This window comes from Podarcis raffonei, chromosome 16 (assembly GCF_027172205.1).
Source record: "Podarcis raffonei isolate rPodRaf1 chromosome 16, rPodRaf1.pri, whole genome shotgun sequence".
Lineage (NCBI taxonomy): Eukaryota > Metazoa > Chordata > Lepidosauria > Squamata > Lacertidae > Podarcis > Podarcis raffonei.
Window position 1 is genome coordinate 11,331,468 of NC_070617.1, and position 15,262 is coordinate 11,346,729.

Below are 15,262 nucleotides of genomic sequence, written 5' to 3' on the forward strand. Positions count from 1 at the left end.
TTATTATTATTATTATTATTATTATTATTATTTAAAGCCATTCTAAGTTGGTGGCCATAACTTCCTCCTGTGGAAGTGAGTTCCAAAGTTTGACTATGCTCTGCATTAAGAAATATTCTTTTGCATTTCAATGCACACTTTATCCCAATATACACATCTTTTTACACTTTAGTTAGCTGGAGAACTGCATTATGCAGTTCAGAGAGCTGTGAATTTTGATGGAGGGTTGTGTTTCGGTTCACAAATTGTTTCAGATCAGTGTGAATCTAGTAAGTTAGCCTTTAAAAACGAATCCAATTTCTGTCCCATCCTTACCTGCAGCTGATTCAAAGATGATTGTGTACGTACCCCACACAGTTCCTCTCAACATCTAATTGCAAGCCTGCCATAATGTTATTTTAGCCCTTACGCATAGGCCGCCCCTATGCCAAGCCTTATTAGCAGCAGGACTTAAGAGATCATTCTTTATTACATTTTTATCCTCCCTTTCCTCCAGAGCTGTGGAGGTAGCCCACGTGCTGATTCTTCCTCTCCTTTTAACCTCCCACTAACAACCCTGTGAGGCAGTTTACGCTGTGGGACAGCAACTAGGCCAAGGCCAGCCAGTTAATTTCCTGGTTGGGGTAGAATTAAATTCAGGACAGGCAAAAGACAAAAGAAAGTACTTCACACAGTGTGTATAGTTCAACTTCCCCCTGTTCTGTGATGTGAGGGATAAGAAGCCACCGTTTTGGAAATCAGTCCTCTTCGTAAATAAATCTGTTTGTGTGTTTGCCTTTTTTTTAAAAGGCTTCATTGAGCAAATTCACTTGGAGGCGTCTAAATTGGTTTGTTGGCATCAGAAAAGCATTCCCATGCTCCATTCATAGGGGGTTTTGTTTTCTTTTCCTTGCTTCTTCCATATCGAGTTTTTTCCCCTTCCACCCAGCTGAGTCTTCCAGTAAAATTAGGAAGACAGCTGTTTGCCAGGAATGTAAAGGTCTAATTCCCAAGTGCAGCTTGCCATCCATAAACAGATTCAGGATTTTTCCTTGATCACATGGAAACATGAATTGGAAGATGACTTGATCGAAAGGGATAAATGACTATTTATTTCTGCATTGAATAATTTTTTTCAAAACAACCCCTAGAACTGAGAGTGTTGTATCTATGCCATATGTCTGGGACTTCAAAAAAAAGCTCCACAAATTTGGGGTGTTCTGGTTTTTACTTTTCAAAGTATGGCAACCCTCAAAGTCAGCACAGGCCATGGGGGTGGAAGCTCAAGGTCCCAATCAGCTGAATGAGTAAGAGGACCCCAAATTAATAGGATGTGGTGTTGTTGTTTAGTCGTTTAGTCGTGTCTGACTCTTTGTGACCCCATGGACCAGAGCACGCCAGGCACTCCTGCCTTCCACTGCCTCCCGCAGTTTGGTCAAACTCATGCTGGTAGCTTTGCGAACACTATCCAACCATCTCGTCCTCTGTCGTCCCCTTCTCCTTCTGCCCTCCATCTTTCCCAACATCAGGGTCTTTTCCAGGGAGTCTTCTCTTCTCATGAGGTGGCCAAAGTATTGGAGCCTCAGCTTCACGATCTGTCCTTCCAGTGAGCACTCAGGGCTGATAGTTGCATAGCCGTCAAGTGTCCCAATTATCCAGGGAGAATCCCAGAATAACAAAAGCCATCCTGGTTTCTGATTTTACCCTGGAATGTCCCCATTTCCCCTGCCAGAGTGGCAATTTTGTCCCAATAATCATGCAAATAAAGGCTGCTTTTTCTAACTCCACATACACATTCTATATTTGCACTTAACTGCCTTGCGGTCCGCATGACACTCTTATTTTTAGCCTGGCAGTGTTGGCACTGGAGGATCAAGGAATGCAGAAACCACTGCCAGTTGGGCAAGCAAGCCACAAGCAGGTGGCATACAAAGGCGCTTTGATTCTCTGTCCTCTCCCTGACTCAAAACAACTCTGTTTAGCTTGTGTGTGTTTGCTACCAAGATATCAAGTCTGAATTAGCTTCGTTCTCTCACTGGGGCAATAAAGCTGTGACTGGGCTATGTTGCCTCGGTCTGCAGGGGGCAGTTCAAATTATGGATTGACATCCCCGCATATAAAATAATAGCACATCAAGAAGCACCCTTCTCTCTGAGATGCTAAGGAAGCGCCAGTGTTGCACTCTACCCCAATCTCTGCATGGTGTGAGATTCCAGGGTTCAGTTGGGCACCAGCTTGGCTGCAGGAGTTGCCAGAAGGTGCCATCCTACTGTCTTAGGGACTCCACTCCAGATTTTGTAGGGTTTACTCCTTAGCCTTTAATTTTCCCCAAAGACATCCCACAAGGCAGCAGAGGTTTAGTATCAAGAGTTTTCTTTTCCTAGATGGGCTACCTGCTCTGGCTGATGTGTCCCATCTGCACCTTCCTTCTGGGGAGAATACTGCTTGTACAACACAACAGTGGTACCTCAGGTTACATATGCTTCAGGTTACAGACTCCGCTAACCCATAAATAGTACCTCGGGTTAAGAACTTTGCTTCAGGATGAGAACAGAAATCGTGCAGCGGCAGCAGGAGGCCCCATTAGCTAAAGTGGTGCTTCAGGTTAAGAACAATTTCAGGTTAAGAACAGACCTCCAGAACGAATTAAGTTCTTAACCTGAGGTACCACTATATATGTTTTGATAAAATATGCATTTTCTCATTTTGATTTTTTTAATGGTGTTTTATGGGATTCCTGCTAGCCCCCTGCTGATTTTATTCTAATATGCTACCTACCACCTTGATACGTTTTTGTGGAAGTTCAGATTATAAATACATGAAGAACTGCGGTGATGTTCTAATCTGGAAGGACCTGGAAAGTCTAGTGTGAAGGAAAGTGGCATTCCAAAGATTCTTTCAGTGGGTTCCGCCATCGCCTCTTACAGAAGTTCCTTGTTCACTCATTACCCGTCTATGAAGGAAGCTTCTGTTCAGTACCTATTTTCCTTGGTCAAAAAGCCAGAGGGGCTTTGGAGACCATCACACTGGGGCCTCAGGCACATATTTCTTCAGGATTGACTGAAGCAGAGCCAATCTCACCCACCTCAGATGGACGGATGTTTATACGCCCTTCATTAAAATTATGAACGTCAAGTGCTGGAGGTTTTACAAACAAGATTCCATTTGAGTGTCTTGTTCTGCAACTCAGACAGCCTGGAAAGGAGTCAGAACTTACGGCTGGTGCTAAAACTTCATTAGTTTGTCCTTTTCCATCCCCCTGGCAGCCAAAAAGGGGTATGAAATTTCTACCACACCCTTTCTGTGTAAATCAGACTGAGTAGACAGGCTGTGCTGCTTGCTTGAAGTACATTTAAAGCACACAAACACCCCCAAAATTATGGAAATGGTTGTTTTTAAGGCAGTTGTAGCACTATGGCGTATATGCAGCCTTAAAATTCTGGTGCCCTGTCTCTATCCAACCCTTCCCTGAATGCTGTCCAGCATTTCCTAGAATTGAAATGTGGACATGGTTGTAACCTGTTGTGCAGCTGAGGGAGCCAGAGACAAACTTGGGCAGAGCAACTATTGTAATTTTTACCTTTGCAGAGTAGGCTAGTTTCTAGACACATAAGGCTCTTCCAAATTTGCACTTAAATCAGAACAAACGGATTGACGTTTGTTATGATTGAGAGATAAACAGCGGGTTTTCCTGGGGAAAGAGGCGGGCCAAATGGAAAGCTGCTCAGACCCATCATGCCTAGAAGGGACATGCAGAAGTGTGGACAAGCCCTTAATCACACACCCTCCTCTATCATCTACCCAGGCAAGCAAGAGGCATTGTTAGAGTTCCAGCCAGGAAAAAAAACTTAAGTGGGGAGTGAAGCTAAGCCAGTGTGGTGAATGAACTGGGGAGCCTGCCAAGGGCCAGAGAGAAAGAGATAATTGCATACAGGGGTTACATACGCTTCAGATTACATACGCTTCAGGTTACAGACTCCGCTAAGCCAGAAATAATACCTCGGGTTAAGAACTTTGCTTCAGGATGAGAACAGAAATCGTGCTCCGGCGGTGTGGCGGCAGCAGGAGGCCCCATTAGCTAAAGTGGTGCTTCAGGTTAATAACAGTTTCAGGTTAAGAACGGACCTCCGGAACAAATTAAGTACTTAACCCGAGGTACCACTGTATATTAATATTGTGCAGTTTGAAGCAACTGGATGCGTGAAAACGGAGTCCTTTTGGAATGAAGCATTAACCAGAGCCATGAAAATATTATTCAAAGTTTACTTGCATAACTTTCTTTAAAACATAACAAAAACCAGTAAATGATACAGCCATACAGCTCCATATCTTGTGCATATCCAGCACAGGCAGAGTGTATTTTCAGAAATCATATGTCTAAAAGTGAAAATCCGGATACAAAAGTTGTTCAGCGTTTTTTCTTTCTTTCAACATTGGGCAGGGGGGAGGAAGGTATTTTTGAGGACATTCATCAAAATTTACGCATTCCAACATGGGTTGCCATACGTCCGGATTTTCCCAGACATTTCAACAATTTCCGCCCGGACACCGTTTCCGACGGCACATGGCAGCCCTATTTGAACAGGACTGAGATCATAACATCACCCTGTTCCAGCCCCCATTAACCTGGAGCTGTTTACAGAGAAGAGAAGAGAAGCTGTTTACTTCAGAAGAGTCTTACACATTTTTACTCCGCAGAGTCTGAAAGAACCAAAACGGCGATTTGTAATTCAATACCTTAATCGTCTGACCTAAGGTTGCTCACTCACACTGTTAGCTAGCTAGAGAACAACAACAACCAGAGAGTGCTCTTCTAACATAGCCCCATGTTAAGCCTTTCACCAATGCACATTTAACCATTGTCAATTAAACCAATTATACTTAACAGATATTCCCCTTACAGAGCTGAAATTTCCCAGAGTGGTTTGACCAACAGGGAACTCTGGAAATGATAGCCCTGTGAGGGTAATGGGGGTTTCCTAACAACTTGCAGCACCCTTAACAAACTACAGCTCCCTGAATCAATAATTATTTGGGGGGGGGGAGCCACGATTGTCTAAAGCAGTATCCTAGCGCTTTAAATGCATGGCATCAATGTGGCCTTTGTCGTGTGTGTGGACAGAGAGAACAGTCAAGAAGGTTGCTTAGGAACGTGAATTCTGAGGCCTGGGAGGGTCTCCGATGCCACCATCTTCTAAAGCTCTTGCAGATCCCCCCCCAAGCCCTTTTAGCCCCCTTGACCAAAACTCTCAGGGAGGTCCTCCCAGTTTGGCGCAAGACCTCCAAGCACCAATTTAAGGCTCTTGCTCCATTTCTCCCCATCCAGGAGGATGGGGAGCAAACAGCAGAAACCCACAGCCGTATCTGCACCCGGGTCGCTCAAAGTGAAGATCATCTACTGGTGAGGCGGGGAAAAGTGTGTGCATCGATCGGTCAGTCCTCGGGTCTGACCACAAGAGGGTGTGCTCCTCTGTTACCCACCGCCACTATACAGTGAGCGTGGCAAGAGTGGTTGGGCAAGGACCCGGAGACCACGGTTCAAATCCCCACTCAGCTGTGCATCTCACTCAGGGTCCTTGAGGGCCAATGGCTGTCTCTCAGCCCAACCTACCTCACAGGGGTGTTGTGAGGGTAAAATGGGGGAGCGGGGAGGACCATGTATTTGAGCTCTTTGGAGGAAATGTGAGGTATCAACTTGGGCGCCCACCTGCAATTTTGGGGGGAGTGGGTTAAAATAAAGTACTAAAAGTTTTTTTTGTGGGGGGGAGTAGGATAATTTATCACAAAACAAGTTGTGCCTGTACATTTTGCCCCGTAGCTCAGGTTCTACAAATGCTAAAAATGTACTATAAAAGAAATCTGTGAATGTGGAGATTATGGTACATCGGGAAAGGGGCCCCCAACTGCCTCTCATTCCTCCCCCCTCCTCAGATACCCATGGATATAAATGTAGTCTATACTGTTGTGAGTTTGGGGGAGGTAGACTGTATGCCTGGGCCCCTTCTAATTCTTAAATCAAAAGAAGGATTCAAACTGCTGAATTAGCCAGGCAAGGGCTATAATGGCCCCCTAAGTATGGGTCCTTAAGGTAACAAAGGAAGTGGCTCTGTGCCAGAAGGCGAAAGGATAAGCCCCCTCTCTCTCAATTGCCTGGAAGTTAATAAAACAAAAGGCCTGAGAGGTTTGTGAGTGTAGAAGCTAGGTAGAGGAGGAAGCCAGAGAGAAAGAGTAACAGTAAGATCCTCTTGGGGTGTTAATAATGCTGTGAATCCCTCCATCATAGTCTCAGGTGGTATATAGGTGTAAATAAACCATAAATCCTAAAGACACCACAGTCTCCGCTGTCCCTCATTCCAAAGAAACCAAACCCTGGAACCCCTCACACCACTCGGAGATTAGGGTGGTGTGCAATAATACTGCATATTTTGGAAAGTTGTTTGTCGTCTTTGGTTAAAATATATCTTAACTCAATTTTGCGTGATGCGGCTCCTAAGATCAAGGCGCAAGTTTCTGTCCGTGTTGTAATACAGTTGGGCACCATTTTGAATCAAGATTGCAGATGGAACTTTTCAAACCTGCACTTATTTCAAAACCGTGCAGGTTCTTTTGGTTTCCTAGAATTCCTCAGCCAATCTGGATATGAGGCTGCTGGTAATAAAATAAATACAATCATAAAATGTTGGCAACTTTACAAACAGACCATTTTTTTTTTTTTGTCTTTTAGAGCCGAATGAGGGTACAAAAGTCGGGTAAGTGTCCCTTGCAGGAGGGCTGTTCCTCCTCCCAAATATCACCCCCCCTGCTTATTCTGCCCTGAGCACCCCACCACTGCTGAATCCCCCGGTTCATGCCCTTTGTGTTTCCTTAGTCCCCTTCAAATCTTGTGATTCTCTGAATACCAGTTTCTGGGAATTACAAACAGCTGCTGTTCTACTCAGGTCCTGCTTGCAGGCTTCCCTGAGGCATCTAGCGGGCCATTGTGAGAATCTGACTGAAATATACTCAGAGTGGATTTCATGCTCTTTATTCAGCTCATAGTGGTGAGGAGGAATGAAAGTCCCCTCAAAGTATCTGCTTTATATACATTATTTACACAATGGGCTGCACGTGATTGGCTAATTCCGGAATTCTCCTGTAGGCCAATCAGGTTGTGGATTCACTTCCATCTGGAGCCGGATTGGGTGGCTCCTGCAGACCAATCACACTGCTGCATTATTCTAGGACCAATCAGACTGCTGCATTCTGAATCCTATTGTTCTAGGACCAATCATACTGCTGCATTTTGGATCCTATTGTTCTAGGACCAATCAGACTGCTACATTCTGGATCCTATTTAACTCAGTAGTACATAACGCTGACCCAGCCTGATCCCGATTTGGCCTGATCCTGCAGGAGTTTGAGTACCAAAAAGTTAGGGGAGAGTTGCTATCATACTCAGGTCCTGCTTGTGGGCTCCCTTCCCATTGGGGCATCTAGCTGGCCACTGTGAGAACCGGCAGCCAGGCTTTTATGTTCTTAAATACCCCTCCTTTCTAAACCCCAATGTTGAGAGGTGCGGTGAGGAGGGGTAGGGCACATAGCGCTGCTTCCTCAACAGGATAATAATAATAAAAATAAAATTTTATTTATATCCCGCCCTCCCCAGCTGAATCTGGGCTCAGAGCGGCTAACAACGGTAAAAAAACCACAGCATTCTAAAATCAATGTGGGATGTGGGAATAGACCTCCGCCTGCCGCCTTGCTTTGAAAGAAAGAAAAAAGAACTGACTACATTCTTCTGTGATTCATCTCTCTAGTTCTTGCAGATTAAAAAGCTCCTGGAAAAATGCTTCCCGAACATGCTGGAAATCGTAAGTGACGTGCCTCTGCGGGCGGGACCAGGAGACAACTCTTGGGGGATAGGAGGGAGTTTGGATGCGTTGTGGTACCCTCCACACCATACATTTAAAGTTCTGTACGTGGATTCCCCCAAAAGGTTCGTGGAGCTACAATTCCCAGCACCCTTTAAAAACCTGCAGTTCCCATGATCCTCTGGGGGAAGCCAAGTGCTTTATAATTGTGCCTTCAATGTATGGTGTTGGTGTGACCATGAATAGTGATCTTTGGTGTGAGCACAGGAATGTTTATTATTCCATTTATGTCACGCCCTTTCCCCCAAGGTGCCCAGGATGGCATCGTTTCCCCACATGCACTGTAACCCTCACAACGACCCTGTGAGGTAGGATAGGCTGAGTGTGAGTGAGTGACAGGCCCAAAGGTTTGCCCCATTACATGTTCACAATGACCCTGTGCAGTAGGTTAACCTGAGACAGTGACTGGCCTCACCCCACCCCGTTTTAAGTGTACAACAACCCTGTAAGGTAGGTTAGGGGGAGAGGGAGTCGTGGGCGCAAGTGCACACCCAATTTTATTCTCATAATGACTCTGTGTGGTCGATTAGACTGAGGGAGAGTGACAGGCCCAAAGCTTTCCTCCCAGTTATTCCTCTTTCTTTTCCTGACTCCTCTCCAGGTTGGGGAAGTTGCTGGCCAAGGTGCCTTTGAGGTGGTTGTCCCAGCGTCCGGTCAGGTTTTGCACTCAAAGACGGTGAGTACCACCAAAATGGACTCTCTGATTTGGCACACGCACCTGGTACACACCGTACATTTAAAGCTTCGCCCTAAGAATCCCGGGAACCGTAGTTTGTTATATATAATAATATAATATAATATAATATAATATAATATAATATAATATAATATAATATAATTAATATAATATAATATAATATAATTATAATATAATATAATATTTTTTAAAATTTCTATACTGCTTTATAATTTTAAGGAAAACCTCAAAGGGGTTTGCAGCATATTAAATCAATAAAACATAAATAAAACAATCTGAAGAAAGTCAAATATAGAGTATACCAGGGGTCTGCAAACTTTTTCAGCAGGGGGCCAGTCCACTGTCCCTCAGACCTTGGGGGGGGCGGTGGACTATATTTTTTGGGGGGAAATGAATGAATTCCTATGCCCCACAAATAACCCAGAGATGCATTTTAAATAAAAGCACACATTCTACTCATGTAAAAACATGCTGATTCCCGGACCGTCTACAGGGCGGATTTAGAAGGCGATTGGGCCAGATCTGGCCCCCGGGCCTTAGTTTGCCTACCCACGGAGTATACAATCAAAGCAACATAACACACAACTAAAATATTATCTTAAAGATTTCAAATTAAACATTAAAAAGGAGGTTAACTATAGAATACATATTTAACATAGATTATAGATCCAGAGATTCATAGCTCTGTGAGGGATAAACTACAGTTCGCAGGATTATTGCGCAGGGCAAGAAATGTGCATTAACAAACGAATGCTTTGTACGCAGCCGTACTAACACATCCACATAGCACATTTCTGGAGTTCTGACAGCATATGGGTTTGATTCTGCCATAAGTCGCAAAAACCTACAACTAAGACAGTGGTACGCTGAGGAATCAGTGGTGTCGCAATGGGGGGGGGCGGTGGCCCTGGGTGCCATGTCTGGGGGGGGGGGTGACAAGAAGGCACCCCCAGGGACTTGCAGCAGCGCAAGCAGCCATCGCGCCGCTGCAGCCGCATGTGAGGATCCTCCGTTCGTGGCTGCAGCTGCCAGCAGAGTGCCGGCGGCAAACCGCTATGTACAGCACATGTGCGGCGTCGCATGCATGTGCTGTATGTAATGCCACACATGCGCTGTACATAGCGGTTTGCTGCCAGCACTGCTCGAGCACCGTACGGATGACAGTGGGATCCCTCTGTTGCTGCTACAGACGCATGTAGAGGATCCTCAGTTCACGGCTGTAGCAGCGACGGAGGGATCCCGGCACATGGCGCTGGAGTGGCGCTGCCGGCAAACCGCTATGTACAGCTCATGTGCGATGTCGCTACGTACGGCGCATGCGTCGTACATGCCAACACCGCACATGCGCCCTACATAGCGACACCCCAACCCAGGTGTCACGATGCCTTTGTTCGCCCCTGCAAGGAATCGATATACAGTAAACCCACAACTTACACACATTTAACTTGTGCGCCTTCAGCTGTGTGTGTGTGTGTGGCAAAAAATAAAAATTAAGAAAGAGCAGAAAGTGGGGGGGTTCCAGGAAACAATGACTTGGCAATCCCACCCACCTTTGAACCCAATATGTTTTGACAATATGGTTTTTGGCTTTAGGCACGATCCCCGGAATGTACCCCCCCCCACGTAATTTGCTGGCTTGCTGTGCAAAACTGGGGGTCCCTTCCCTTGGCTGAATCATAGATTCATAGAATCGTAGAGTTGGAAGGGATCCTGAGGGTCATTTGGTTCACCGCCTTGCAATGCAGGAATCAGAAGCACCCATGACATATGACCATATGACTGCTGCTCCCTTCCAGAGTTGCCAGCTGGGATGTTCTGCCTGCCTTCTACATTTCTATGAGGTAGCTGAACACTTAGAGCTGAGGTGCCCCCTAGTGCCCATACCCTCTCCCAATGTTTGAAAAAGCCCAAATAAAAAAAGAGTTTTTCCAGGTACCACTTCCAGATGGGCGGTTGTTGTCGCTCTTGTATGCAGGTATTTCACAGCATCTAGATGACGCTCTCATCATGAAAATGCCAACCTGTACTCTTCTTCTTTTTTCTACGTATAATCTGAATTTATCATTACTATTTCTTGTTATTTAAACAATTTCATTTTTATGTAATATACACCCACCCACCCACCCCACCATATCATAAAATATCTGGGCAATGTGCACATATATATATATATATATATATATATATACACACACACACACACACACACACACACACACACACAATGATATATCAAACACCATGATAAAAAAACAAAATCCAGCAGCTCAGATTTGGCAAAGTGCAATGGTTTAGGGAGGAGCTCCTCTTGGATCTAGCAGGTGGTTTCATGTGTGAGAGACTGGCTCAGTTTCTTTAGGAGTTTCGCTCAATTTGTCAATCTGACTCCATAGTAAACATCAACAAAACATGGAACCAATTGGTTTTCTATTAGCTTGTGATTAAAAAATAAATAAATATTGGCTTCCTGGTGGGGTCTAGGGGCAAATCTTGGGAGGCCTAAGTAAGAGCTAGGGTGAATTCTGGTAACACAGGATTTCTATGCAAGTCCTCAGACCTGAGCTTTACAACAACTCAGGATCAGAAAGTGTAGAGATGCTGCTAGACACTTGAAGGACTGGGGGCATCAAGCCCACACTACTAATTGCAAAAATACATAGGGTTCCTCTGAGCAAATGTAAACAGCAGGTGACCAGGTTTCCACTAGGACTGCACTTTGCACAGTGGCCGGTTGCTCTGCAAGCAAAGTAAAATACTGTAAATATATAAAGTTTTTAAAATGAGGGAGGGCCCTCATTTTAAAGCCCCCTGAGGGGGTGACGACGCCCTTAGAAAAGTGCACATCTTAATTCAGTTTGCAGAGGAACTGAAATCGTGGGAGAGGAGCTCCTGTGTGGTTTAGCGGCATCTTGCTAATCTGATTGGTTCATGTGACTGGTAGAGATGTGCTCCTGAGAATTGATAGCCGTACCCCCACACAAAGAAAACTATAGGAAGGAGGGATCACTTTCCATGCTGCATCCATTTGTTCCGGTTTTTACTCTTCTGGACATTAAAAAAAAATCAAAATCAAAAACTTTCCTAACCACTCTTTGGGTTGCATTATCTGATGCTAGTCCTGCTCAGAGAAAGCCAATTGAAATGAATGGACCTAAGGCCAACCGGTTCATTAACGTCAATATGTCTATGCTGAGTAGGACTAGCATGGGATAGAAGCCTTTGTCCCCAGTTGCTCAGACTGTGGCACATGATCCCCCTTTCATCCTTGCAACATCCCTGTGAGGCAGGTTAGTCTAAGTGGAAATGCCTGGCTCAGTGTCACCCATTGAGCAGGGCACTGGACCCAGGTCTCTGCAGTCATCACATTATAACACTGCAACTGAAGGATGGGGGAACCTGCAGCCCTCCAGATGTTGCTGGACATTGACTTCCATCAGGTTCTGCTGACTGAGGCTGATGGGAGCTGAAGTCCAACAGCACCCAGAGGGCCACTGGGTCTCCCTCCCTTCTGCTCTAACCACCGTGAAGCCTTGCCCTGCGGGGCTTTTCTGCAAAAGTCAAGAGAGGGACTAGTAATGCGTCTCCCTTCCCCTCCCTTTAAGAATGGCGATGGGTTCGTGGACACCAATGATAAGGTGAAAAAAATCTGCACTGGCCTCAGAGCGAACCTGAAGACCAAGAGCAAATGGAATCCCACAAAAGAATTGGAATCGTTTGCAATCGTGGGTGCGCAGTCGTCAACAGAAAGCCAAGGGATGGGCAAATCAGAAACCCATCCATCATTGCAGCGGGCTTCAGACCATCAACCGTCAACACTGGTGCAGGTGCAAGAACGGTGATCAGTACCGAAGCCAAAGTTGGAACAACCGCCAACGGTGAAACAGGTGCAAAAAGGCTGATCAGCACCGGGGCCGGCATTTGGGCAACCATTAACGGTGGAACGGATGCCGGAGATGCCAAAAGGCTGATCAGCACCAAGACCGCCGTTCGTACAACAGTCAGTGGTGGAATGGATGCCGGAGGTGCAAAAGGGCTGATCAGCACTGAAGTCGGACTGCGGACAACCGTCAACGGTGGAATGGATACCAGAGATGCCAAAAGGCTGATTAGCACCAAGACCGCCACTTGTACAACAGTTAACGCTGGATCGCTCTCTGAATGTACCAAAAGGCTGATCAGCACCAAAGGCAGCATTTGGACAACCATTAATGGTGGAGCGGATGCCGGAGATGCCAAAAGCCTGATCAGCACCAAGACCGCTGTTTGTAGAAGAGTCAACGCTGGAACGCATGCTGGATGTACCAAAAGGGTGAACAGCACCAAAGGCGGCATTTGCACCACCATTAATGGTGGAACGAATGCCGGAGGTGCAAAAAGGCTGATCAGCACTGAAGCCGGAGTTCGGACAACCATCATCGGTGGAATGGATGCTGCAGGTGCAGAAAGGGCGACCAGCAGCACCAAAGCCGGCATCGAAGCAACAGTTAACGGTGCAACGGACGCTGGAGGTGCAAGAACAGCAGTCAGCATCAAAGCCGGCATCGGAACAACTGTTAACGGTGGGACAAATGCTACAGGTGCAAAAACAGCAGTCAGCGTCAAATCCAGCGTCGGAAAGATCATTCACAGTGCAACAAATGCTGCAGGAGCAAGAACAGCAGTCAGCATCAAATCCAGCGTCGGAAAGATCATTCACAGTGGAACAAACACTGCAGGAGCTAGAACAGCAGTCAGCATCAAATCCGGCATCGGGACAAGTGTTAACGTTGGAACAAATGCTGCAGGAGCAAGAATCAGCGAACGACGAAGCCTCCATTCCAGGGAGGCCTGCATTCATCAAGACGACCAGGTATTGGGGTGCTGGGGGATTGGTAGAGTCTTGAAGTGATGGGCAGAGATATTTGCTTGGGGAGGCCAAATTAGGCTCGCAGGCCCAGGGTTCACCCCCAGCCCGTTTTAGACAAGGGATGAGGAACCTCAGACCAGGCATCTCTGGCTGACCCTTGGTCCACACTCCCTCCCCAGGCACACCACTTCTCTCCAGGTCACACCCCTAACTGATACTCCACTTTTTCACTCATACAGGAGGGAATCCAAACATTAAAACTCTGCCATTTGGCTAAATGGCAGTAGCAGTTCTTTGCACTTTGCTTAAAATTTATTGACCAATTTAGGGTTCCTCCTGACATCCTTCTTAATGTCCATTCATGATTATTTGTGCTCATGATGGTGTCGGGGCTGTCATACACAACCCCAGTTTCAGTATTGTACTTGTTTGTGCTACAAAGATTTTGGGCTGGACACGCTTCCAGTCTGCCCATGCCTTGAAATTCCCTGCTAAACTTCTCGAGCACTCTTTCCCCACTCTCCATAACAGCATAAGAAGAGTCTTGCTGTATCAGGCCAGTGGCTCATCTAATCCATCATCTTGTTCTCGCAGTGGCCAACCAGCTGCCCCAATGGGAACAAGACCTCAGCACAAGAACACTCTCCCCTTTTGTAGTGTCCAGCACCTGACATTCAGAGGCCGAGTGCCTCTTGACAGTGGAGGGATAATAGTCAACACAGCTAGTGACTGATAGGCAGTGGCGTAGCGTGGGCTGCCAGTGCCCATACAGAATATGCATGTGCATTGAACTTACTAATAGCCTCTGCGTCACCCAGGAGATCACAGCCGCAGAGATAAAAAAAAAGAAGAGTTATTTTGTTGTCTGGAGAGGTCACTTCTTGGTTCGCATGTAGAAGCTGTTTTAAACAGAGTCCAGCAATGGAAGTGCATAGCTGTACTGAGGCAGCACCGGGTGTTGAAATTCTGCGCCCCTAACAAATTTTGCATGGGACGCGGGTGGCGCTGTGGGTTAAACCACAGAGCCTAGGGCTTGCCAATCAGAAGGTCAGCAGTTCGAATCCTCACGACGGAGTGAGCTCCCGTTGCTCGGTCCCTGCTCCTGCCAACCTAGCAGTTCAAAAGCACATCAAAGTGCAAGCAGATAAATAGGTACCGCTCTGGCGGGAAGGTAGACACCGTTTCCATGCGCTGCTCTGGTTCGCCAGAGGTGGCTTAGTCATGCTGGCCACATGACCTGGAAGCTGTACGCCAGCTCCCTCGGCCAGTAAAGCGAGATGAGCGCCGCAACCCCAGAGTTGGCCATGACTGGACCTAATGGTCAGGGGTCCCCTTTACCCCTTTACCTTTATTGTTCCAGGAAGTGTGAATTCCATAGATCTGCAAGCTGATTCAAATTTCTCCTACATCCCTCCCTGAGTACCCCATTCCTGGGTGGGTGCCTTGCTGATCTGGTTTCCTTCTTCCTTCAGGAAGTGAAGGTGCCATTGGAGAGCAGATTATGCCGGGATCGTCCGAAAAGGTGGCGTGACCTTGGGCGATCCCTGATAACCCCCTGCCCTCCTCAACTAGGATCCCCCACCTAGCTGGCAATAATATTAATAATAAAAAATTGGAAAATCTATAGGATTGTATTATTCTTTGCTTTATCAGGGTGTTGGGTAAGGAGTAGGGAGGAAATCATCCCTGCTGCGATCCTGGGAATCAGGTATTAGAAACACCAGTCCCACATTTTTTCCTCCTATTTGCCCTGTTTGCAGTTTACATTATAGCAGAGATGGCGGCATCCGAACTCGGCACATGAAGGCGGGAAGTGGGGTGAAGAGTCCT

The 15,262-nt window shown here is 46.4% G+C and overlaps 1 protein-coding gene across 4 annotated transcripts; it reads left to right on the plus strand.

Moving 5' to 3' along the window:
* Window positions 1-5,123: 5,123 nt before the first annotated feature.
* On the plus strand, window positions 5,124-15,056 carry LOC128404386 (uncharacterized). Of its 4 annotated transcripts, XM_053369940.1 has the most exons (7): window positions 5,124-5,380; window positions 6,704-6,728; window positions 7,776-7,829; window positions 8,491-8,565; window positions 12,189-13,094; window positions 13,164-13,435; window positions 14,905-15,056. In XM_053369940.1, the coding sequence occupies exons 5-7, from the start codon at window positions 12,272-12,274 to the stop codon at window positions 15,016-15,018; spliced, it is 1,209 nt and encodes a 402-aa protein (XP_053225915.1). In that variant the 5' UTR covers window positions 5,124-5,380; window positions 6,704-6,728; window positions 7,776-7,829; window positions 8,491-8,565; window positions 12,189-12,271; the 3' UTR covers window positions 15,019-15,056. The 4 variants fall into 4 exon arrangements, with proteins under 4 accessions (XP_053225915.1, XP_053225912.1, XP_053225914.1 ...); XM_053369937.1 differs by having other exon boundaries at window positions 12,189-13,435; XM_053369939.1 differs by lacking the exons at window positions 5,124-5,380; window positions 6,704-6,728; window positions 7,776-7,829 and adding an exon at window positions 8,066-8,084 and having other exon boundaries at window positions 12,189-13,435.
* Window positions 15,057-15,262: the final 206 nt, after the last annotated feature.